The sequence below is a fragment of the Grampus griseus genome (genome assembly GCF_964374135.1).
Source record: "Grampus griseus genome assembly, chromosome: 13".
In the NCBI taxonomy this organism is placed as follows: domain Eukaryota; kingdom Metazoa; phylum Chordata; class Mammalia; order Artiodactyla; family Delphinidae; genus Grampus; species Grampus griseus.
The window spans coordinates 22,674,600-22,701,685 of record NC_139007.1 but is presented as its reverse complement, the minus strand read 5'-3'; the positions used below and the strand labels follow the sequence as shown (position 1 = coordinate 22,701,685).

The 27,086-nt window shown below is 42.4% G+C and overlaps 1 protein-coding gene across 2 annotated transcripts in view; it reads left to right on the top strand.

The window, feature by feature from the left end:
* BACH2 (BTB domain and CNC homolog 2) overlaps window positions 1–27,086 on the top strand; it is a gene marked incomplete at its 3' end in the record, with an annotated part of 152,355 nt that overhangs the window by 66,326 nt on the left and 58,943 nt on the right. Inside the window, exon 2 of one of the 2 annotated variants that reach the window (XM_082669125.1) lies at window positions 3,582–3,836. In XM_082669125.1, the coding sequence (XP_082525251.1) occupies window positions 3,594–3,836 (243 nt within the window). In that variant the 5' untranslated portion in view covers window positions 3,582–3,593. Of the gene's footprint in view, window positions 1–3,578; window positions 3,837–27,086 lie in introns of those variants that run through there. The other variant, XM_082669124.1, reaches the window with a different exon arrangement.

Here is a 27,086-nt window from a genome sequence, read left to right as displayed (position 1 = left end):
GAAATGTATAGCATTAAAGCCTTTATTTAATAAAAGAAAAGATGAAAGATCTCAGGTCAATGAGTTCAACTTCCACCTTAGGAAACTGGAAAAAGAAGAGCAAATTAAACCCAAAGTAAGCAGGACTTCCCTGGTGGCACAGTGGTTAAGAATCCTCCTGCCAATGCAGGGGACATGGGTTCGAGCCCTGGTCTGGGAAGATCCCACATGCCACAAGCAACTAAGCCTGTATGCCACAACTAGTGAACCTGTGCTCTAGAGCCCACAAGCCACAACTACTGACCCCGTGCACCACAACTACTGAAGCCCACGTGCCTAGAGCCCATGCTCTGCAACAAGAGAAGCCACCGCAATGAGAAGCCCACACACCACAATGAAGAGTAGGCCCCACTGGCTGCAGCTAGAGAAAGCCCGCGTGCAGCAACAAAGACCCAATGCAGCCAAAAATAAATGAATTTAAAATAATAATAATAATCATAAAATCTCTCACAAATTTGTTGAAAGGCATAAACAAGTTAATAAATGCAAAATGTTCAGTAATGTGAGTGCCCAGCACAAAGTAAGCACAAATAAATATTTGTTAAATAAATTTTTTTAAAAAGGATATAACAATGAGAGCAGAAATAAACATAATAGAAAACAGAACAATAAAATCAATTTAACCAAAAGCTAGTTCTTTAAGAATATAAATAAAATTGATAAACCTCTAGCCAAACTGATCAGGAAAAAAAGAGACATGACACAAATTCCCAATATCTGGAATGTGAGAGGTGACATCAGTACAGATTCTACTAATATTAAAGGAAAGTAAGGAAATACTATGTACAACTTTACGCCAATAAATTTGACAACTGTTTTAAAAACTGAATTTGTAGTTACAGCTCCAGCCCAGAAGACTTCATAGGTAAATTCTACCAAATATTTAAGGAAATAAAGAAACCAGTTCTACTCAAACTCTTCTAGAAAATTGAAAAGGAAGAAATCCTTCCAAACTCATTTTGTGAGACCAACATTACCCTAATACTAAAACCAGTTTTAAAATCTACAAGAAAAGAAAACTACAGACTAATCTCCCTCATGAGCATAGACGTAAAAATTCTTAACAAAATGGTAGCAAACTGAGTCCAGCAATGTATAAAAGGGCAAATATATCATGAACAAGTGGATTTTATCCTAGAAATGCAAGGTTGGTTTAACATTCAAAAATCAATCAATGTTATTTACATTATTGACATACTAAAAAAAAAAAACTATGTGACTATCTCAATAGATGCAGAAAAAGCACTTGGCAAAATTCAACATCCATTCCTGATTTGAAAAACAAATTAAAAAACCTCCCAGAAAAATAGGAATACAAAGAAACCTCCTCAACTAGATAGGGGCTTCTATGAAACACCAAGTTACCATCATAAATAACAGTGAAAAGCTCAATATGTTCCCCATAATTCTGGGAACAAGGGGAGAATGTTTGCTCTTACCATTTATACTCAACATTGTACTGGAGGTTCTAGACAATGGAGTAAGGCAAGAAAAAGACATTGAAATCATCCAGATTGGAAAAGAAGTAAAATGTCTTCATTTACAGACAATATTATCTTCAATATAGAAAATCTGTGGAATCTACCTCCCACCCCACCCAAAATAAAAAAAAGGCTATGGGAACGAATAAGCAAGTTAGGCAAAGTTGCAGGATACAAGATCAATACAAAAATCAGTTATATTTCTATATGCTAGCAATGAAAAATCAGAAATTTAAGTTAAAAACAAAACCATTTATAATTGCATTAAAAATACTTATATCTAGTTATAAATCTGACAAAAGATGTGACCTTGGTTTGCACAAAGATTTTTTAGATATGACACCAAAAGCATGATCCATTAAAGAAAAAATTGCTCAACTGGACTTCCTCAAATGAAGACTTTCTGCTTTTTGAAAAACACTGCTAAGAGAATAAAATGACAAGCTACAGACTTGGAGAAAACAGTTGCAAATCACACATCTGATAAAGGACTTTAATTAAGTATATTAAGGAACTTCCAAAACTCAATAGTAAGGAAAAAAAAAACAGTATAAAACGGGCAAAGAATCTACCTCTCCAGAGAAGATAAATAGATGGCAAATAAGCACATGAAAGATTCTCAGTATCTTCAGTCACTAGAGAAAAGCAAGTTGAAAACACAAAGAGATTCCACAGTGTACCTATTAGAATGGCCAAAATTAGAAAGATTGACCATACCACGTGGTGACAAGGATGGGCAGGAACCGGACTCTCATAACTGCCATTGAAAATGTGAAATGTCACAACTGCTTTAGAAAACAGGGCCATTTCTTTAAAAGTTAGACTTACACATACCAAATGATCCATCCATTCTATATCTAGGTGTTTACACAAGACAAGTGAAAGCATATGTTCATACAGAGATTTATACACTAATCCGTAGCAGCTTCATTTGTAATAACCAAAAACTGGGAAATACCCAAATATCCATCAATAGATGAATGGAGAGGTGCGCGGGAGAGATTGTTAAGGGACATAAAGAGACTTTTGGTGGTGAAGGATATGTTCATTGTCTTACTTGTGATGATGGTTTCACTGTTGCATGTATGTGCCAGAACATATCAAGTTGCACAGTGTAAGTATATGCAGTTTATTGTATGTTAAAACTCTTTAAAAAAATAAACAGTAATAAAGCAAAAAGAAAGTAAGACTCACTATTGGAATTCATACTAGTGTAAATATTACTGGAAAACGGTTGTGTAAGTTAGAATTTTTTTTTAAATATCGGTACATCAATGGACACTTTTTAAAGCAAAGAACGCTTTCGTAAAAGTAATCTTCACTATTGAATGCATCTGTTTTTTTGACTCCTGATGCAATATATTGTGTTTCCTTAAAGAGGATGTACATCCAGTCTGCTGGGATGACAGCAGCACATTTGCACTTCTTTTCAAGAGCCTTTCATGACAACAGTGGCATCATGGTGGCCATGCTTTGTCTTGAAGTGGCGGAGGGCAGTTGCGATAGATAGCTGGCTACATCCACTCCTTCATACACATTCCGTTTAGTTCCCGTGTTAAATTACGTATTGTGATTAGATATTTACTCTGCTTGGCATCTTAGCCAAATTTCAGCCTAGGAACTTACACGTGCTTCATCCAGGCAGCACTGCCAATACTTCAGAATGAGTCATTTCCTCTTAACACAAAGCTCAGTTAATACTTGCACCGCGACTCTGTATGTGTGAAAGTTCGCTTTCAGTCCACTAACAAAATTAAAACTACCAAGTTTTAAAGTAGGTATGCGTTTTGAATGTTTTGGGTGTTCCATTAAAGGACCTGGCTTTGTTTCCGCGTGGTAAAAGGACTCAGTAAGAGGAAAGGAGAGAAGTCAGCCACAGAACACAACCTTCCAGATGTTTTCTGAGCTCACAGTGCTAACTGCGCGTAAGATGCTAATGGACAGTTCTGCTTCTTTCGCCCTGGCTCAGGGCGGTGACTCCCAGGCGCTCAGCATCCTTTCTCACTGTGTCTCTCTGACTTAGGGAGCCATGATGACCCAGGCTTGCTTGCTTTCTTTCAGGGTGTGAACGGCATGTCTGTGGATGAGAAGCCTGACTCCCCCATGTATGTGTATGAGTCCACAGTCCACTGCACCAACATCCTCCTGGGCCTCAATGACCAGCGCAAAAAGGATATTCTCTGTGACGTGACTCTGATCGTGGAGAGGAAGGAGTTCCGGGCCCACCGAGCTGTGCTGGCCGCATGCAGTGAATACTTCTGGCAGGCGCTGGTTGGACAGACGAGAAATGACTTGGTGGTCAGCTTGCCTGAGGAGGTACAGTAGTTTGGTTTGTTCGTGCAGTTGCTAACGGAGGTTTGTTGACTTGGAGACAGTTGGCTGAGGAGGACCTGGAACGTAGGACCTGTGCCACATCCCTGCTTGGGGGCTGATGATCAAGTCGCCCACACGTTAGGTTTGCGGCAGAGCCAGTTTCTATTGGATGCATTTCATGTCTCAGAGGCAAGAATCTGAACCGCACCTGTGCCTCACAGTCCTTTCTAGTTTCTAGTTCACTTACTCTTCGGGTTTTGAGTAGTTTGCCCAAAGTTTAGTACAGTCCTACATGTGGGATCTCAATCATTGGGACTGTTGCTCTGATTTTTCTCTTTCAAATGGTTGAAGGAACACTTGATTTCCCTTGAGAGTAAAAGAATGAAAGTATTCACAGCACCTTCCTTGCCCAGGGGGAAGAGTAAAAGCAGGCAGTCATTTTCACAGTTAATATAGTAAGATTCTAAGAAGTGTAAACTTGCTTTTCTCACCATCGTTGAAAATACCCTACTCAGGTTTCTTAATTACTTCAGGGAATCTAGTCACTTCTGTACTTTGGGGACACTAGTAGCTGGACTTGTTCTGTCCAGAGATGACATACAGTTGGATGGTTTGAGCTGCCAGAACTCAAAGGATGGGCTTCATGCCGACGAACCATTAAATTGGCCACCACTTTGAACTGTCTATACAGTTACTCTTTTTCCATCATCCTGATTCCCCTTCATTTTTGTGGGACTAAGGGTAACACGGAGCAGCTTTAGGCTTTGTGTTCAAGGCCAGAATCATTCCCTGTGCACCAGCACGGTCTACAACACCAGGGCTGCCACTGACAGTTGTGCAGGCTGTGCACTGCACAACTCTCAGGGGTACAACTCATATTCATAGTCTATGTGAAGAGAGACCCAGAGTTGTGCCATGATCCACAGAGCAGCTCTTCACAGCACCCCTAGGAGAAACCAAAGACCGGGTCACCCTGAGGGAGGTGCTAATGGGCACAACTAGCATTAAGTCTCAGGGGTCACAGATCCAGTGTCTCCAGAGGCCTGGCAACTCATATAAATGAGTAAAGCAGGTTGTGTATAAGAAGTAGGACATTGGGGCTTCCCTGGTGGCGCAGTGGTTGAGAGTCTGCCTGCCGATGCAGGGGACACGGGTTCATGCCCTGGTCTGGGAAGATCCCACATGCTGTGGAGCGGCTGGGCCGGTGAGCCATGGCCGCTGAGCCTGAGCGTCTGGAGCCTGTGCTCCGCAACGGGAGAGGCCAAAACACTGAGAGGCCTGCGTACCGCAAAAAAAAAAAAAAAAAAGTAGGATGTGGTGGGGCAAGCAGCTGCTCCACAGAAAGACATTCAAGTTCAACATAAAAAACAAATAGACATACACACTACTGTATATAAAATAAACAACAAGGAAGCTAGGGTAGCTTTATTGATACCAGTCAAAATAGACTTTAAGACAACGTTATTTGCACAGGGAACTAGATTCAATATCTTGTATTGAGCCTATAATGGAAAAAATTCTGAAAAACAATATATATTCATAAATATAACTGAATCACTTTGCTATTCACCTGCAACATTGTAAATCAACTATTCTTCAATTTTAAAAAATCCATCTATACCCCCCCAAAAAAAACAAAAATAGACAGGGGGTCAGAGGGGGCACCAGATCCAGTCCCCTGTTAAGAAATGTCTGCTGTTACCCCTGCAGAGCAGGAAAGTGGCAAAGTGAGGGCTACATAGGCAGTTTCACATGAGTATTCTTTGTTATGTACCCAAGTGAAGGGCTCCATTACTCCTCCTCACACCACTGTCAAGTAGAAAGATCCTAATACTAGAAACAAAAGGACAAATCAGTTGAAGATAATGTAATTGGGGCTGGAGGAGGGAGGGATGCTTATGTACCAAGTGATGTGGGAAGGCCAAGAAATGGCAGCTGTGGTGTGACTGGTGATCCTGAGCTGCATTAATGGGCAGATACTTAACCCGTCATTAGGTGAGAGGATAAATATAAAAGACTATGTTTAAACTGGTTGGCGTTCGTCAAATTTAAGACTCTTCTTCTCTTGAGGGGCAGCAAGTGTGCCTTTGTATTTACTTCAACTCTAGAATTCTCTGAAAATATCTAACAAACTTCCAATTATCCCAAATGGTTTTAGGAAGGGGGTGGAGTTTACAGTTAATTTATTAGCTGTATCTGTTTGAGAGTCACCTCATATATGTTTTCTACTAATTTCCAAAAAAAATAGATTACATTAAAATATATTTACAAATGAAAACCATAATTTATGTAATTTAGTCTCTCTACCATGACTGCGGGCCCCATCTGGAGACGCCCTGGACCTTGTGCTGTAAACCCTGGCCTGCCCCCCAGTTAGCTCTGTGATCCTGATCTAGTCACTTAACCTCTCTGAGCCCCAGTTCTTACCTGTAAAAACCTCTAAAATGCTGAAGCCCTTAAATTATTTATCATAATACAATACCAAGGCAGTAAAACCTAACCTAAACATTTCTTTTTAGGTCAAATCCCTGATAATCACTTATTTCCTTGGCACTGGGCACTCTTTGAAGTAAGAGTGTGTAGATGCCACACAAAAGTCTGCTGTTTGACCTTTTGATTGTTCGTGTTCCAGTTAAGTGAGAGTTTGCTAAGTGTTGATTTTCTTTCTAGTTGTGTAAAATGATTTCTGTTCCTACATCATCTGCATTTCCAAATAATTAAAACATTCTGGTTCTTCATGTACCTGAAACCTTCAGATATAACGAGACACTTTTTTTTTTCCTATGAAACGTGAATTCGTATTGTCAGTAACCCAGCTCGAGTCATCCTGCTGATGGGCGTGCAGGCCAGCCCCCACGTGGCATTTTCCTTTGTGGGTCTGTAATTGTTTCTGAGGCCTCCTTCCAGGAGCCTCTGCCTCTGCTCAGAGGCCCCTCCTGGGGCCCCAGGCGCTGGGCATTGTTTTCTCTCCTTGCTGTGTGCACGCTGAAAGGTCCTTGCAGGCTCTCAGATGCTGTCCCACTTAGCTCAGTGAATGACTTCATAGAATTTGAATTAAGTGGTGAATAAACAAACATCCCAAACACTACCTTGGAAAGTAGCTGCATAGAACTCACTGGCATTTGGTTCATATGATGTAAGAAAAAGCATTTGATTAGCTCCTTGGAAATCTTTAAACTTCATCATAAGCCATCACGAATTCAAATCACCTTCCGGCCCGGTCCCAGCCTTGATCACGCTTGGCTTACCTCTGCGCTCCCTGCCCGGGCAACTGCTGAGCTTCACAGGGGCCGGCATGGCTGAGTCTGAAAGCTCCGTCCGTGGGTTATGTTTCTTTTTTTTTAATATTTATTTATTAATTTGGCTGTGCTGAGTCTTAGTTGCGCGTGCGGGATCTTCGTTGCAGCACACGGGCTCCTCAGTTGCAGCATGCGAACTCTTAGTCGCGGCACGCATGTGGGATCTAGTACCCTGACTAGGGATCGAACCCGGGCCCCCTGCATTGGGAACACGGAGCCTTAGCCACTGGACCCTCAGGAAAGTCCCTGAAAGCTCTGTCTTTGGACTAGGAAACTTCCAGATACAAACCGCTGCCCTTCTCACTCCCCTGCTTTGTCAGTTTAGGCCAAACCCGGCTCCAGCCTGCAGCCGCTGTCCACTTGTGCCGTTCTAGCCCCATGCCCTGACTCCCGGTGGGCAACGCCGTTACCCACAAAGTAGAGCCGACCAGAGTTCCGGTGTAGCCTCTCAGCTGAAAACGGGAGAGACAAAAATAGAGGCCTCCTCCTGGAAGTCAAGGAGTCATGGAGTTGTCTTGCTTTTTTTTTCTTTTCCTAAACTGGCATGACAGATTGTCCCTAGGATTTCTGTGACTTGAGTGTTGGTTCCTCATGGAAAAGCACATCCAGGGATGTGTGTCAGCAAAACGCAGGAGATAAGGCATTGTCCTTGGTACTTCTGTTCGTGATGAAACAGGTCATTTGGTTTGTAATAGCAGGTGTATTCCGTGTTAAGAGATGAAGAGAAAGTGGGTCGTGTACCAAGCGGGGCAAGGCCCTTCTTGCACTGCTCCTTCGGATTCAAGCTGCCTCAATGAACACCTCCTCAGCTATGGTCATAGAGACCACTTAGGCTGGATGCCGGCCATGCTGGAAGTGGCATTGCAAGCATGATGTTAAGGTTATGGTGTGTCAAGTACAGAGGGCAGGAAAGGGGTGCAGCTTTGCCCATCAACCCCATTCTGATGGGCTGCTCGACTCCCACCCAGAATGCTAGGGAAGAGCGGCTGAAAGGAGGTTATTGCCAAGGTCTATTATCAGAAAGTCAAAAGATAACAAGTGTTGGCCAGGATGTGGAGAAAAGGGAACCCTTGTGCACTGTGGTAGGAACGTAAATCAGTAGAGCCACTGTGGAAAACAATATGGAGGTTCCTCAAAACATTAAAAATAGAGCTACCATACGATCCAGCAATCCCGCTTCTGAGTCTATATCCAAAGGAAACAAAATCACTATCTCAAAGAGATGCCTGCACTCCCATATTCATTGCGGCATTATTCACAATTGCCAAGACATGGAAACAACCTGAGTGTCTGTCAGCAGATGAATGGATAAAGAAGCCGTGGTCTGTATATAAACACACACATACATACACACAAGTAAATATTATTCAGCCTTTAAAAAAAGAAGGAAATCCTGCCATTTGCAACACGGATAAACCTGGAGGAAATTATGCTAAAGTCAAATAAACCAGACAGAGAAAGACAGATATTGCATATTCTCACTTATATGTGGCATCTAAGGAAAAAAAGTCAAACTCATAGTAACAGAATTGAATGGTGGTTACCAGAAGCTGGAGGGTAGTGCAAAAGGAGAAAGGTTGATCAAAGGGTACAAACTTTCGGTTATAAGATGAATAAGTTCAGGAGACCTGATTACAGCATGGTGAGTGTAGTTAATAATAACGTATTATGGGAACTTCCCTGGTGGTGCAGTGGTTAAGAATCCGCCTGCCAATGCAGGGGACACGGGTTCGAGTCCTGGTCCGGGAGGATCCCACATGCCGTGGAGCAACTAAGCCTGTGCACCACAACTACTGAGCCTGCGCTCTAGAGCCCGCAAGCCACAACTACTGAGCCCATGCTCCACAGCTACTGAAGCCCGCGCGCCTAGAGCCCATGCTCTGCAACAAGAGAAGCCACCGCAATGAGAAGCCCGCGCACCGCAACAAAGAGCAACCCCCGCTCGCTACAACTAGAGAAAGTCCTGCGCGGCAACGAAGACGCAATGCAGCCAAAAATAAATAAATTTATATTTTAAAAAATAATAATAATGTAATATATACTCGAAATTCTCTAAGAGAGTAGATCTCAAGAGTTCTCACCACACACACAAAGGATAACTATGGGATGTGACGGCTATGCTATTTAGTTTATAATGGTAATAATTTCACAGTGTACACATATGTCAAAATGTCGCATTGTATACCTTAAATACATACAATTTTTATTTGTCATAAATAAAGAAACGAGAGGGGGAGCTTGTTGCCAAGCCTCTGGCACCTTTCTTTGGGCTTGTCTCCCGGGTCCTCTCACTCTATAGAGAAGGGGAAGGGTTCACGCAGGGAATGCTGTAGGGTAGAGGTATGTATGGCCCCTTAGGCAGAACTTATGCTTTCAGAGGTAAAAATATATTTCAGACTTCTGCTCTCTCACTGTCTCTATCTTTTGCTTCCCCTCTATCTTTCTCTTTCTCTCTCTCTCCCAACATTTTGTGACAAACCTTGTTTTTGCAGTGCCAAACAAAAGGGAAAACTGACCCAGAGGGACTTTGGAAACACAGCATTTGTTGTGAAGTCTCCACCACAGGGTATAGTAAAGAATGTTCCTGCCGTAGTACTGCGGAGCACAGAGGCCAGCAAGGAAATTATGGAATCTTCTTGTCTGAAAGTTTTTAGAGGCTATGAAAGCTGTTAATGTCTCTGGAATGGCTTAGGCCCAGTTTTTGAAAGAAGCAATAAGACAGTTGTGACTGTCTTTGGACAGTCCTTTCAGGATGTCATACTACAGAAAGTACTCAACGCTCAGCATTCTGAGCCTGTGTGTGACTCTAGGGGGAGGGAAGGTTTGGTGGGAAGCAGGGGGTGAGGTCTCTGGGAAGTGGCATGACCAGGGATAAGAAGTACAAAGCACTCCCCCACCCCAAAGCACAGAGCCCACCCTTTAGCATCCCCTCATTTATCACCTAGACAAAACTCAGAGGAACAGGTCAATTTTAGGAACTGAGGAACGTCAGCCATGAGAGGCTGGGAAAACCATAATCAGGACCTTGCCACTAACTGCATATGGGGTCTTGAGCAAGCCGGTCGACCTCTTTGAGCTTCTGTTTCTTCATTCATTCAGCAAATATTTATCAAAGGCTGTACCAGGGGGCGCTGTTCTAGGTGCTGGGTGAACGTAGTGAACAAAACAGACCTTACCTTCCAGAGGAGGAGAAGGAGAGACAGAAAATAAATAAATATAACATGGACTTTGTTAGATGCCATTGAGGAAAATAAAACAGGGAAGGGGGTTAAGGAACGTCAGGGTTCAGGTATGGCAGTTTTAACTAGGGTGGTCAAGAAAGGCCTGTTTGGGGGATGACTTTTGTAGAAAGACCTGAAGAAGGTGAGGGAGACAGCCATGGAAAAGGAAGGAAAAGGAAGGAAAAGGCCCTGGGGATGGAGTGGACCTGGCCTGTTTGACACACGGTAGCAGCATGAGCGAAAGGTCGATAGGAGGAAGCACGTCAGAGAATTACTGGGGCAAGGCTGTGCACCTTTTGGATACATTACCTTTCCTTGGAATGAGCTAGGAGGGCATTGGAGGTTTTCCCAGGAGAAGATAATTTTGACTGTGTGAAAATAGATTGAAAGAGGACAGGGGCAGAAGCAGGAAAAACAGTTAAGATGCTGAGGCAACAAACCAGGCATGATCTGATGGCCTGGACCAAGGTGACAGCAGTGCAGTGGTGATCAGTGTCAGATTCTGGTAACATTTTTTTTTAAGTTTGCAAACTTCTGTTTGTTTGTTTGGCTGTGAGGCTTGCGGGATCTTAATTCCCCGACCAGAGGTCGAACCCGGGCCCCCTGCAGTGGCAGCGTCGGGTCCTAACCACTGGACCGCCAGGGAAGTCCCTCTGGTAATATTTTGAAGGTAGAGCTTATGGGATTATCTTATAGATTGGATGTAGGATGGAAGAGAAAGATAAGAGTTAAGGATAACTCCAAGGTTTAGGGCCTAAGCTGTTGGAAGGATGGAGTTGCCGTTATCTGGGATTGGTGAAGAGTGAGGGAAATAGGTTTCAGGTGGTGGAAGTGGGGCAGGATTAGGAGTTCTATTTTGTACATATTAAGTTTGAGAAGCATGTTAGCATCTAAGTAGAGATGTCTACTACACAGTAGGATATACATGGCTAAAATTCATGGGAGAAATCTAGCTTGGAGATAGAAGTTTTAATACCAGAGTATTGGGGATATTGAAAACCCCAAGACCAGATACAAATACCAAGTGAATAAGTGTAGACAGAACAAACAAAAGGAGAGAGAGGTCTTAGGATTGATCCTTGGGTCTTTTCAGAACTAAGGGGTCAGGGAGAAAAAGATGAGGCAGCAGGGTAAACCAAGAAAGAGTAACTATTGAAGTAGAAGGAAAAGCAAAAAAAAGTTTGGTGTGTTGGAAGCCAGGTAAAGAAAGGTGGAGAGAGTAATCAGCAATGTCAAATGATGCTGATAGGCAGCTAAGGTGAAGGCTGAAAATTGACCATTCAGCAATTTGGAAGCCATTCGTGATTTCATTGAGCGCTTTGGGAAAGCAATAGGAGCAAAAACCAATTGGGCTGTGTTCTAGAGAGAAGGGAAAGGGAAGGATTTGAAGAAGCTCATGTAGGCTACATTTTTGAGGCCTTTTGAGTTAAAGGGAGCAAAGAGGTGAGCCAGTAACTGGAGGGAAATAGAGTCAAAAGAGTTTTCCTTTGGGCTTCTTTTCTAAGTAGGAAGAAATTCCAGCACACTTGCCCTCGATGGTAAAGGTGATCAATATTCACTCATATCCAATTTTCCTCTCTTTCCTGCACACACAGGAAGACCACATTTACAATCAGGTTTGCTGGGTAACTAGATCTAACCAATAAAACGTGAGTGGGAGTCATGTGTCACTTCTAGCCCGAGGCAGTTAAAAGTAAGTGTGAGGGGCTTCCCTGGTGGCGCAGTGATTGGGAGTCCGCCTGCCGATGCAGGGGACATGGGTTCGTGCCCCGGTCTGGGAAGATCCCACATGCCATGGAGCGGCTAGGCCCGTGAGCCATGGCCGCTGGGCCTGACGCATCGGGAGCCTGTGTTCCGCAATGGGAGAGGCCGCATCAGTGAGAGGCCCGTGTACCGCAAAAAAAAAAAAAAAAAAAAAAGTGTGAGTTCTTGGTGTTCTTTCACATCCATTGAACTGGTGTCAGAGAACTCCTAGGTGGTGGAACCAAAACCCAGATTCTTTTTTAGAGATTTATGTTTTATTTTATTTTATATCTTACTTTCCAAAAATAAATTTTAAAAAAAACAATCAATTAAAAAAAAACTTAAACACTAATCCAGCTGAAACACAATTAATTCCATTTTTGCCTGTTTCCTTCCAATATTCTCTTTATGTATACACATTTTAAATGGCTGCAGTCATAGAATTGCAAGATTATATATTGCTTTTTATTAGTTAACATCAGAATATCATATAATCTTCCCGTGTCCACTCATATTCCATTCCATGCATAATCTTTGCAATTGCAGTTTTAATAACCAGACTATTCAATTGCATAATCATACCATAATTTACCTTATTCTCTTTGTCGAACATTTATTTTTTAAACATAGCTAGTGAACATATTTTAGCATTTAGGGTTATTTAGTGTTTTTAGCTTCTGTTTTATCCTTTATTTAAGAAATAATGTGGGAAATAGTTTAAGATCATTGAGTTCAAGTGTGAATATCATTATTGCTCTTATATACTTCTGTATTAATATCAAAAGGGTTTGTAGAAACTTACAGTGCCTACATGAATAAAAAAGGAGGAGTCAGTTTATCATACAGCCCAGATTCTTGAGTCACTGTTGGAAGAGAGCCATCTGACTCGCATCAGGCTATGACATGAATGAGGACTTAACCTTTATGTTAGGCCATTAAGACTTGGTGTTTATTTGTTTGCACAGCAAAGCCCATCCTGACTCATACTTGGGCGGATGGGAAAGTTCCAAAAGAGACAGAAAACTTGCTGACATGGCAGACAGAAGGCCGGTCGCTAAAAGAATGCTCTTGAGGACTTGAGAGAGGATAGGATCTCCTGAGCAAGTAGTAGGCCAACTCAACTCAGCAAGGCTCATCCTTCTGGACGTTGATGGAGTTGACCTGGATGATCTCTGGAGACCTAGGCTGTGCTACAGGTTGATGGTCTTGGAATTTTTCTAGGTTCCTGCTGGAGGGAGAGAAGAAAAATCCTGCAGGTCAGAACGAGAGGAGAGATGTTTGGATTGAGAGGTAGGGAAAGACCAGGGAGATGGGAGGCAGATTGGTCTGGAAAGGAGAGAATCATCTGACTTCAGAAGAGGCGTGAGCTCACTTGTCTTCTTTTTGTTTGTAAATCCACCCTGACTTTTCCCATATGGTCTTAGAGTTCATCGGAGATGACAGTTCAAGAGCTGTAGAACCACTGTGCTATTTGATAACCTAGAACATAGACAGATTGTAGAAAATGCAGATCATTGCTCTGTAACGATTTCAGGAGGATCTTGAAAAAAATTATTATTATTTAATGACCTCAATTTCCACATGAGTATGCAGGGAATAACAATACAGGGCACCAGTTTGCCTTTCAGGGCTGCTCTTCAGATTAATGAAATGTGATAAGTTAAACTTCTTGGAAGGATGGTACCACATAAACAGTAGGTGTTATTATTCCCGTGAAAGGAAAGCACAGTCGTCTCTGATGAAATGGCTCTTACCTCAGACTCTTCATTAAAAGCTGTGGTGCAAGTTTCCAAGTTGCATTGGTGAGACATGGTAGCAGATGAAAAAAAAAAAGAAAGCAAAAGAAGTCAAAATATCCCAGGTAACGACTTGCCGGCAAGTAAGAAGTTTTCAAGTCCTAGAATCGTGCTGATGAGTCTGAACTGCCTAAAGGCAGAACTTATTTATAGTAACACAAAGGTGACTTCCAGCCCTGAAATCTGGGCCTCCGCCTCAGATGGGGGCGCAATAAAGCAAAGCCGTGAAAAGGGGAGCTAATACTATTGTGATTCCATCTCTGAAGGCTGCTCAGTGGTGCTGCTACACAGGGAGGGAAATCTGGTGTGAAAATAGCCACAGCAATAGCTGATTTTAAAACTGGAATATATAAGCTATTTCCAAACCTCTTACATTTCTAAATCCTGAGGCCAGTAAGTCCTATTTAAAGAGCTTTATGCAGAGGTGCATCCCTCTTTTGGAATAGTAGAGGAGTTGAGTGGACAAAAACTTAGACCTTTCGAAGAATTATTTTTAAGTGACCTGATTTCAAAGGCAGTTTTAAGGCTTTCTTTCACTTTACCTGTTTCACCCTGTATAGTGTAGGATGACCACAGTAATCAACATTTTTAAATGTATTCATAACAAAGCCTTTGACAGTAAAGTTGTTTGCATTAAATTTTATAAAAGTAGGCACCAGTGTATCTATTCATTTCAAGACCCTTCTCTATATATGAATTAAATGTCCCTTACGCTTCTTAGTTTGCTCTGTTATGGAATCGCTTAGCTATTTCAGTTGAAATCAGCAATAGATTTAAAGACAGAGTTCAGAGCTGTAAAGTTCCTCACTTGATCAGGAATCGTACATATTATTTTTGTCATATTTAATCATGGAACCCAGGCCTTTAACAGGGTCCTTAATTAAACTTTTAATTCATGATGTTAAATAGCACTTGGGAGGGTTTTTTAAAAATTATTTCCACGTCCCATCCAGATTACCAAAAATATAAAAATAAATAAAGGTATGATGGACATAATGGCTGTTAGCCAAGGGTACTGTAGGTCATGCCCACATGAGCTGGCAGCAAGCTATTGTCCAATTAGCATGACTTTATCGATGCAGAGTAATCACTCCGTTCATGACTGAGTCACTAGTGATGGAGTGGTACTTCCCTTGAGCCAGTACTTCTTCGAGTAGGTTTCTTGTTCACTATTACCTGCCCTACTTTGCCAATAAAAGAACAGGACCATTTAGGCTGGAAGCCGAACAGAAGAGAAACAGTGATTATAGATCTCATTTCTCTTTGCTTCCTGAAAACTGAGATTGCAATTACACAGTGAAAGCATGGGGTGTTTTTTAAAATGAGTTACAAGAAAATACAGTTTCCGCACCAAAATACTCAAGAGCTGGAATCCAAGAGTCGGTTTTGATTCTGTCTTTTCTTTGGCAGCTCTCACACTGAGCTCAAATGGGAGGATATCAGTAGAGTTACCTAATCATCGTAATGGATTCGCATTCCATTGAAAAACTTGGAACGTCCCCAAACTGCTTCAGGTTTCAGCTCTATTGTTGGGGTGTCCGTGACATTTCTGGTAGGTGTGCAGTTCTACACAAGCAGACAGCTTTTGAAAGGGGCCCTTCTTCTGGTGAGAGCACCTGGAATCTTGGTTGAACAAGCTGTAAACCAGGAAACTGATTCAGGAATTCCTTAATCAAAGGGATCATATCCAGGCGTTGGGGTGACGTGTGGTTGTCTGTAGGAAAGGCTGTTCTTAGAAGCACAAAGAAAGTAAAATAGTTGTTGGCACTCGTCAGTTAATACCTTTCTGTTTATTTTCTTGTTTGTTTTCTTAATCAAATCACGGGCTAGACAAAGGGTTGGGTTGGTTTTGCTTTCAGGAGTGGGGCAGTTAAACAGCCACACTTTTGGTTTCCTGATATTTCAGAAGTGTTCCTTTTCCCATTAACTTGGTGCACATAGTAAGATGTTTCACTTTGCCCTAGACCCCTCAGATACGTTGACAGTCTCTCTCACTGACAGTGGCGCCTCTTCCGGGCTCGCTGGTGATGCAGTGAGCTGTACTGTCTGAGCTGGACTTCTGTGTGCAGCCTGGCAAAGGCTGTGTGTGAAAAAGTGAGTGCATTCAGCACCCTGGGTGGGATGGAGCCAGGCCTTCCATGTGAGCACATTTTTGGACTGATTGGCAGCAGGGAGAAATACTGGCAGCTGTTCCCAAGCAAGCCAAAAAGTTGGCCCGGGGATGGAAAAAAAAAATGCTGGGATTTAGCCAACGGAAGATTCCTGCGTTTAGAAGAAAATCAAAGGAGGGATACAGAAGGTCACAATGACAAACCTCCAGCTGGTTAAGTCACAACTATTTCATTTTGTCTTCTGCTGTATAAAGGATAGTATTACTTCTCATTGCCACTCATTTTTTCCCGATTCTTTATTTCTGAGTCTTCATTTTTGTTCTCTTGATTTCTTTATTTTTTTAATTCTCTAGATACAAAATCAAATGACAGATTATTCCTCCTAAAAGTAGTGCGTGGGCGATGTTATTTGCAGAGGCAGTATCAACAACCAGAATTGAATAGAACTGTCAGAGAGCAGTAGCCACACGCGTGTGTTCCAAGCCATGCTGAGTGATGCAGGTTGGAGTGGAACCCGACCACATTCTGTGTGAAGATCACCTCAAAGATCTGTCCAGAGAGACCCTCTGACACCTCACAACTTATCTATTATTCTTGTTTTATTAGTTACTAAAAGAGAAGGGTGGGAAAAACGGGAAAGTTCCTAAAAGGCCAGGAAAATGTCTGCTGAAAGATAGGATCCTCAGCGGTCTTGCCATGTAAAGGTGAGCACTCTCGTACCACGGGAGACATTTGCATATTTGATGTCATTCTTCCTTCCAATGAACACCTTAGACTACGTGCGAATATTCTTTCTGCCAAGTAGAGCTGTTGTAGCCCAGGAATTAAATTGTACCCTACAAATAGGAAGGTGGAAAGATTAAAAATGTGGACCACCAAAATTTGGGGGTAAGAGAGATGCAGGATTCTAAGAGAAGACGTTTGAAGCACACCTTTTGTAACTCTGAGGATTTTGGGGGGGCGGTGAGTTAAATCCATCAGATTCGCAAGATACTCACGGAAATGTGATGACCTTTCAAAGCTCTGTTTAACAAAGTCTCTCCATGCCTCCTGTTTGAGGCTGTTACAGTAGATGTCAACCAGATATGCTCACTTGCTAACAGAAGAAATAGTATACTGGCTACGTGGGGGTGGATTTCAGCTCTATTAAAGGAGAATTTGATAACAGTGCAAGATGCTAGACACTGCGGTAGGGTAGAAACAAACACACAATTACCTTCAGAGGAGGGGTGTGTGTGTGTGTTTAAAGGACAAAGGGGTCAAGGGACTTCCCTGGCGGTCCAGTGGTTAGAACTTCGCCTTCCAATGCAGGGGGTGCGGGATCAATCCCTGGTTAGGGAGCTAAGATCCCACATGCCTCACAGACAAAAAACCAAGCAGAAGCAATATTGTAAAACAGAAGCAATATTGTAACAAATTCAATAAAGACTTTAAAAATGGTCCACATCAAAAAAATCTTAAAAAAAAAAAAAAAGGACAAAGGGGTCTAAAGGACAAGATGGCTTAAGTACAGCACTTCATAGAAGCAGAGGAATGGAACACATGACCCTTTTCTAGATCATTTCTTTTGGGGGGTTAACTTAGAAATATAAGACAAAACCATCTCCTCCAACGAGCTTACAAGATAGTTGAAGAATCAAGACAAACCATAGACGTCAAAGGTGTAAACGATTCAAGAGCATTTGCTGTAGATGCCATGTTACGTGTTAGCCGTCGTTTGTGCCGCAGAGCTTCTGATCTGGGGGAGGACAGGATTTTCCTTCCATCTCCTACAATCACCTAAAACTAACACTCACAGGATTGATCAGACTTTCTTAGGGAACAAGTGGGGAGAGAGCCTCCAGGAAAAGACACTGGCACGACAGAGGCCCCAAAAGAAGCAGTCACAGGGCCTTGAGGAGCCAGCTCTGATTAGCACAAAGAGTAGATTTGGGGAAATAATTCAAAATATGGTAAGATTACATGGAGCCTTCCTAGGAAAACATAAGGTTTAGACCAAAGAATTTAATCTTGATGGAGTAAGCAATAGGAATTCACTGAAACGTTGTGAGCCAAAAAGTGACAGGATGAAAAAGAATTTAAGGAATAACTGTCTAGCAATGGAATGTTGGATGGATGGGACAACAAACGACTCCAGACGGAGGGCACAGCCAGGAAGCTCACCCTGCGCCCAGCATGAGCTGATGAAGGTATGTGCCTGGTGAAGAGCTGGGAGATGCCAAAGACCGAGTGTGGGACTCATCAGTGGGAAAAGAGGCCATCCAGCCTTGATATATATCTGTAGTGTTTTATAAGTTCCCAAGGCACCATGAGTGCAAAGCTGAAGATACAGATGTGAGGAACAAAGGCCCATAGGTGGTGGCTGAGACCACCAGGAATTGCCGATCCCTTTCAGAAAAGAGAAGAGAAAAATGGTCGGGGGCTAGATTGAGCTCCTATACTTAAACTCCCATTGCTGGTTCCTCTAAGAATGAAGTCTACTCTGGATGTCTGGTTTTAAGGTTACTTTCATTTATTTGGGAAATATTTAAGCCCCCAAAATTTATCAGACTGAGGATACATATAGAGGTGCTCCCTAAATTACCTTTTAAGGAGTATGCCTTCCAGGTGATATTGTGAGCATCATGCCTTACTTAGCACACATGGATACAAGGACCTTCAAGGAGATACTAAATTTCTGGAGGACAAAGCCTCTAAAAATACCTCAAGGGGGGCTTCCCTGGTGGCACAGTGGTTGAGAGTCCACCTGCCGATGCAGGGGACGCGGGTTCGTGCCCCGGTCCGGGAAGATCCCACATGCCGCGGAGCGGCTGGGCCCGTGAGCCATGGCTGCTGAGCCTGCGCGTCCGGAGCCTGTGCTCCGCGATGGGAGAGACCATAACAGTGAGAGGCCCGCGTACCACAAAAGAAAAAAAAAAATACCTCAAGGGTATTTGTAATCCAGTGCCACATACTTTAAAGTGTCAGGAACAGATTCAGGCAAAGGTGATCACTTCTGGTTAAAACCATTATGATGAATGTTTGCTGGACATTACTATAGTAGCTAAGCAACACACACGGACACAAAGTAACAACACACACACACGCTCTACCCACAAACCCAGGCAGGGGTCAGTCTGAGCGTCACTCCTGGTGAGTCACCTAGGTGTTAGATATCTTCTGATGATATTCATGAAATAGACACTCTCCCCAGTGATGTGTTCCGTGTGTAACTTGACCTCATAAAGCCTTTAGATATAACTTCCAGTTAGAGGAAAACCAATGATTACAAAACCAAGCCTAACAACACCATGAGGGAGCAACGGGGCAAATCCAGAAGGTGGGTTGTTCTTCAGGACAAATGGCCTGATTTCTTCAATAAGTCAGTGTCATAAAAATGGGACTATGCTAAATTAAACAAGAGTTAAGGGATTTAAAAACTAGATGCACTATGTGGTCCTGGAGTGGTTACTCGTTTGGATAACCAGTTAGAAAGGACTTTTGGGGGGAAATTGGAAAAATCCAAATGTGGTCTGGGTATTAGGAGAAATTTTCCTGAAATGGAAAAGTGGTAATAATTGGAAAAGGAAGACTGAGAAACAATAGATCTTGCATGATCTCGGTTTGGTTAAAAAATACAAATTGGGGCTTCCTTGGTGGCGCAGTGGTTGAGAGTCCGCCTGCCAATGCAGGGGACGCGGGTTCGTGCCCCGGTCCGGGAGGATCCCACATGCCGCGGAGCGGCTGGGCCCGTGAGCCATGGCCGCTGAGCCTGCGCGTCCGGAGCCTGTGCTCTGCAACGGGAGAGGCCACAACAGTGAGAGGCCTGTGTACCAAAAAAACAAACAAACAAACAAAAAACAAATTGGAGTGTGTGTGTGTGTGTTTGTGTGGGGTGTGTGTGTATCTAAAGGAGCCAAAGGACCTGTGCTAAAGTGTTAAGAGTGGTGACCTGTGAATGGTGGAAATGTGATGGGTTTTGTTTTGCTTGTCTGCATTTTCCAATTTCCTACCGTGTACATTATTACATTTCTGTAGTAATAAAAAGGTTATTTGGGGGCTTCCCTGGTGGCGCAGTAGTTGAGAGTCCACCTGCCGATGCAGGGGACACGGGTTCGTGCCCTGGTCCGGGAAGATCCCACATGCCGCGGAGCGACTAGGCCCGTGAGCCATGGCCGCTGGGCCTGCGCGTCTGGAGCCTGTGCTCCGCAACGGGAGAGGCCACAACAGTGAGAGGCCCGCGTACCGCAAAAAAAAAAAAAAAAAAAAAAGGTTATTTGAACAGTTCAGTGGATAGAAGTGAAGGAGGGAATGAAGATTGGGTGGAGTGTGGAGCATAATACTGGAAAAAGTACAACTCCGCAGTATGGCATTACACGTGATTTCAAAAACTTCTGTGGCCCCATCGATTTTCTTCCTAGAAGCACCAATGCTGCACCAGTGCTCCCTGGTCCCTTCCTTCCAGCTCCGGGCCCTCCGTTCTCCTAACTAAGAGACTAGGGTCCTTAACTAGGACCAAAGAAACTTGCACTCACAGTCTCATTAGTTAAATGAAAATCAACCCAAAAAGCAATAAAGAGAATAGATTTCTTCTAGTTCCTTCTTATTAAAAGTGTGAGACCTTTTTTCGTATTTAAATTTACCTTGATCATTGAAACCTACAGGTGCTCTTCCTTCCTATATGTTCTCTAGTGTTGCATCTCTGGAAATTACTAGTGTTATTTTCAGTGAAAATAGCTCAGATGTTTTCCAAGACTCTGACCCTCTGCGTCCGCAGATAGAGAAGGAAATTCTCACCATCTAGTCGAATCTTGTACAACTATGAAGGAAGTAGCAGATGTGGGAAGTGCCACTCTTTTCGTGTTACCCTGGTCTACAGGTACTGAAATTGAAGACAAGGAGAGTCCTTTCATGAATATTTTCAAACCTATGTAAATATCTACAAATGCATGCTTTGGAAGTTACTCAATCAGCTTACTTCAGGCTTAGGTTATATACTGAATACCTCCAGATAGCTGCTCTTTCAAGGATGTGTCAGAATGTTCAATAGGAAGGACATGTTTTTGTACTAATCAGTTGGATGATGACATTTTCAAAAACCAAGAGTAAAAGACGCTGCTTCCATCCCCAACTGAGCTTTGTTAAAAAAGGACAATCATAAAGCCCCTGGATCCTGGAAAGCCTGGACCACTGGGGGACCTGCAGGAATGAGGTAGTTTCCCTCCATCATGCCCAAAGTCTGGAAGAAGACAACTGACACGTGTGTGATTAAGATTTCAGAAGAGGGCTTCCCTGGTGGCGCAGTGGTTGAGAGTCTGCCTGCCGATGCAGGGGACACGGGTTCGTGCCCCGGGCCGGGAAGATCCCACATGCCGCGGAGCGGCTGGGCCCGTGAGCCATGGCCGCTGAGCCTGCGCGTCCGGAGCCTGTGCTCTGCAACGGGAGAGGCCACAGCAGTGAGAGGCCCGCGTACCGCAAAAAAAAAAACACGATTTCAGAAGAGTGAGTCAAAATAGAAAGTGATGCTCTAGTGGACCTGCACCTGTAAGTCTCACACTGGTGTTTAAAACAACTTAATGCAGACTGCTTCCCACTCTGTGGTCAACAGAATGCTGGTTCTTCCTTACTTCCTCCTCAGGAGCCTCCAGAAGTATCTTTTTTTTAAAGTTTTTTTACAAGTGATTTTCTCTTAAATCAATCTTTAGCTTCTTTTCATGGGAAATCTATAGTATTTAACTCTTCTAATATCCATGTATTAGTCTGCTCAGGCTGCCATAACAAAATACCACAAAATGGATGGAATAAGCAACAGAAATTTATTTTCTCACAGTTCTAGAGGCTAGAAGTCCAAGACCAAGGTGTCTGCAGGTTTGGTTTCTCCTAAGGCCCCTCTCCCTGGTTTGCTGATGGCCTCCTTCTCGCTGCATCTTCACATGGCCTTTCCTCTGTGCACAGAGAAAGAGAGAGAACACTGGTGTCTTTTCCTCTTCTTATAAGGACACCAGTTCTGTCAGCTCAAGGCCTCACCCTTATGACCACATTTAACCTTAATTACCTCCTTAAAGGCCCTGTCTCCAAATATGGGGAGATGCGGATGAGGATTACAACATACAAATTTGGGGAGACACAATTCAGTCCATAATGACCCACTAAAAAATAATGGGTTTATACAAATAACTGAGCAACATAGGTGCAAAATTATACACATATGTACAACTACACAACTGCTCACTGTGTAACCGTATGGAAGAAAAAAGATCTCCATGGACTGATATGGAGTAATTTCCTAGATATATTTTAGAAGGCAAAAACAAGATGCAGAAGAGTATATACACTAGGTATGGTATGCTTCCTTTTGTTTAAGAAACAAGAGAAAATATGAGTATGTATTTGTAATGCGTATGTATAATTTATAAGTATACACGCACATTTGCATATTTTATTAAAAGAAACACAGAAAAGACAAAAAATTATGAAAAGGTGACCTATGGGAAGTGGGTGAAAACAGAATGAAAAGATTTGAGATGGGAGTGACTTTCTATCATTTTAATTGGTATTGACTTTTGAACCATTTAAATGTTTTTTTTTCATTTAAATGTTTTACATAGTCAAGAAATTAAAATTTAATAAAAAAAGATGAGAAGCAGCAAGCCCTAAAATTTAAAACAAATAGAAAAAAATGAACTCACCGTATATTGAATTGGTTAATTAACCACACAGAATAAAAGAATAAATTAGATTAACTTTTGAACATGGTTCTATGGCTAGACATCCTCTGTGGGATATTCTTCAATACAGCTGGCCTGAACTTTTCAAAAGTGTCGTTGCCATGAAAGACAAAATGATGAGGGACTCTCCTAGGTCAAAGGAAATTAAGTGGGACCAAATACAGTAAGTGATCTTGATTGGCTCCCAGATTTAAAAAAAAAATCTATGAAGGACATCCTTGGAGCAATTTAGAGACTCAATATAGACTGTATATTAGTTTACAACATTATGCCAACATGAGTTTTCTTGGGTAGGAAATTGTTATTTTGGTTATATAGAATGTTCTTGTTCTCAAGATATATATGCTGAAGTATTTAGGAATGAAATTTCATGATTTACTTTCAAGTGGTTTTGGGAAGAAATGTATATATGGAGGGGGTGGGGGTGTTTATCTATAGATAGATAAAGATATAGAGAAGACAGCATACTTTTTTTTTGCTTAAAACACTAGAAGGTATTTATTGGGACAGCTTCAGGCACAGTTTGATCAAGCAGAGCATACAAATTTAGCAAAATTTAACGGTTGATGTATTGAGATTGAAGGTATATGGATGTACATTTCTTTCATCTTTTCTGTAGGTTGGAATTTTCAAGATAAAAAATTGGGAAAAAATAATAGATATGGATTGATTTTGTCATGAAGGTGCTCCGTTCACAAGAAGCATTTACTAAGTACCTACTCTGTGCCAAGCCCTGTTCTAAGTGCTGGGGATGTAGCCGTGAACAAAGACAAAGAATGTTGGAGCTCTCATGGGCCTATATTTTAGTGCAAAAGACAACTAAGAAAACAGATAACTTTAGATTGTGATGAGTGCTAAAAGTAAAATAAAACGAGGTGATGTGATATAGTCATCAAGGGAGAAGCAACATTAGATAGGGTGGCCAGGGAAGGGTTCTCCAAGGAGGAGACTTTGGGGCTGAGACCTGAATGACCAGAAGGAGCCATTTATTCATTGACCAGATTTGCACTGAGCACCAACTGTGTGTGCTCTTCTAGGTACTGGATGTAGCGGGGAACAAAATGCATACACCCTCTGCCTTCCCAGAGCTTACATTCCCATTAGGGGCAACATACAGTAAACAAGAATACGTAAGCTGGTGATCAATGTTATAGGGAAAAATAAAATAGGGAGGGGAGTAGTTAGTGAGGACTGGAGTTGAAATTTTGTTTCGTTTTGGCATTGTAGGTTTTTTTAAATTTTTTTGAAGTATACTTGATTTACAGTGCTTCAGGTATACAGCAGAGTGGTTCAGTTATACGTGTGTGTATGTGTATACATATACACATTCTTTTCCAGATTCTTTTCCATTATAGATTATTACAAGATATTGACTATAGTTCCCTGTGCTATACAATAGGTTCTTGTTGTTTATCTATTTTATATATAGTAGTATGTGTCTGTTAATCTCAAATTCCCAGTTTAACCCTCCCAACCCCTTTCCCCTTTGGTAACCATAAGTTTGTTTTCTATGTCTGTGAGTCTATTTCTGTTTTGTAAATAAGTTCATTTGTATCATTTTTTAGATTCCACCTATAAGTGATATCATATGATGTTTGTCTTTCTCTGACTTACTTCACTTAGTATGATAATCTCTAGGTCCACCCATGTTGCTACAAATGGCATTATTTCATTCATTTGAATGGCTGAGTAATATTCCATTCATCTTCTCTATCTATCTTCTTTATCCATTCATCCATCGATGGACATTTCAGTTGCAAGTTGAAATTTTAGACAGGGCAGTTCGGAAAGGGCTCATGGAGAAGACAACATACAGAGACCGGGTCTAGAGCTGGGGTGTTGGGAGGAGACAGCTAGTGAAGGGCCTGATGGGCCATATTAATGATGTTGGCTTGTACTCAGTGAAAAGGGATCTTCTGGATGGTTCTGGATAGAGCAGTGACATCATCCAACCTATCTTTCTACAAGATGGCTCTGGATGCTGGGTTGAGAGTAGGCTACAAAGGGATGAGGGCAGGAGTAGGGATACCAGCTAAGCGTCTCCTGCAATAATTCAAGCAAGAGGTAGTTTGTAGGAGGGTGGTGGCAGGGGAGAAATGCAAAGGCTTGGAACCTGACTTTATTTTGAGTGCAGAACTGCCAGGACTTCCCACTAGCTGATTGGAAGTAGGATATGAGAAAAAGAAAAGGATCCAAGATGACTGAGGTTTTGGCCCTAAAAACGGGAAGGATGGGAGTTGCCCTGAACTGAGGTGGGAAAGAAAAACTGCCCAAGGAGCAGGTTTGAGAAAGGACGCGAGGGATGGGGTGGGTGGATAGCAGGATCTGGGGGCCGTCAGCAGTCAGGCAGAGGGATAGCAAAAGCTTGAAGATCTACTGAGAGTTTCACCGCAGGCTTGTGCAAGGATAATTAGGAATGCCTTGGGATAAATCTTTTCATAGAAGTTTTTTCATTTACAAATTAACCTTTTGGTAATTTGAGCTCCATCCACTCAGATGAAAAAGTTAACTCCCAGTTTGCACTGTCAGCTGCCTCTAGGAGTCTGGCTCCCACGTGGAGATGCTATAGGAGGTCTCCCTTGTTCTGGGCGTTGGTGAGAAAGGGGGATTTGTGCTGAAGATGTGGCTCTATTCACAGTGACATGTGAGGTGGCGTTGGTGGGAGTGACCCTGCAAGGTTCAGCCGGAGTGTCATAGTGGTTCCCAGACATTTTTTGCCGATGATCCCTTTGACATGCGACTGAATTTCACAGGCTGCCTTTCAGTTTTGAACCCAAATTTCCCTTCCCTCTGTGCCCCTCGCCTGCGTCCGCGAGGGACGCACATTCTAAGCATGTTTCGTTCCTGAAGAGCAGGCTCTGGCAGCTCAGAGACTATTCATTCACATTCCAGTGCCTCTTCTGTGCTCCCTCCAGGATTCCAACAGAGGCTGTGCTTAAAATAATGAGGCTTTATTTATGCAGATTCTTCCCCCCCCCCAGAAAGATGCTGAGAGCTTTTCATGAGAATTCTTGAAGAATTGCTGAGGTTCCGTGGACTTCAGAAAGTGTGCTTGAAATGGGGACTCTGACAGTTAGGGCCCCCAGTAAGGCTTATTGATGGAGAGAATGGACCTTGAACCCACACTGTCGCGAGGACCCTCTCTCTGCAGCTGTAACAACATCCTGCCAACCGCAGTCCAGCCCAAGACAACACTCCGGGGACCTCCCTTTCTAGCCAACACCAGAAAAAGAAGCGGGGTGGACTTGCCCTCTCCCTCTCCTTCTTTATACCTTCTCTTCTTACCTCCCTGTGTTTGTTTAAAAGCCATATCAGTCACAAAAAGCCAAATACTATATGATTCCACTTAAATGAAGTATCTAAAGTAGTCAGATTCATAGAAATGGAAGTAGAATGATGGGTACCAGAATGATGGGTGCTAGGCGGTAAAAGGGAGTGGTTTAATGGTTACAAAATTTCAGATTTTTTTTAATGTTTATTTTATTTATTTATTTGGCTGCACCGGGTCTTAGAGTATCTAGTTCCCTGACCAGGGATCGAACGTCGGGCCCCCTGCATTGGGAGCACGGAGTCTTAACTGCTGCACCACCAGGGAAGTCCTAGAATTTCAGATTTTTAAGAAGAAAAAGTTCTGGAGGTCTGTTTCACAGCAATGTGCATATACTTAACACTGCTGAACTATACCCTTAAAAATGGTTGAGATGGTAGATTTTATGTTACATGTTTTTTACTACAACTTTTTAAAAGCCACATTAACAGCATTACTTCCGTGAAAGGAAAAATATACAAGTTCTAAAAAGTGGAATGCTTTCAGACAGAGAGAACAAGCAGAGGCCATGGGGTAAGGTTTTTATGTTGTAACTGTAGGTGTTTCATCCATCTCCCCATGATTTTTCTGGATACACATATGTGTTGTGTATGTGTTTGTGTGTAAGCACTCCAGCATTTTGTACACTTGTATGGGTCTTCCAGACGTGGGTATTATCATCATTACAGGATAAGAAAAAGGCTTCAGAATCACCCCCCAGGTCACCCAGAGCATCCACTGGTTAGTCCTCTGCTAGGTTTAATATCAAAGTAGTTAGTAGTCTAGTTCGGCTCCACTTGGGGGCAAATTTCTACTCTAGTTTATATTGTTATTACTTTTGGTTCAGAAGTTCCTGAAATTCAGTTTCCTTTGTGCTTCCTACGCACGTGAGCCCCTTTTCTGATCAGTTGTTGAATTGGATAATTCTCTGGGTCCTATGGAGTCTGGCCTCCACTGGCTGCTCTGTCTGTATTAGAAGGTTATTTCTGAATCTTAGGATTCACTTCAATCCTTTTTTGGAAATAAAATACATGACATTATTTGTAATTGTAACTTGCTTTGAAGTTAC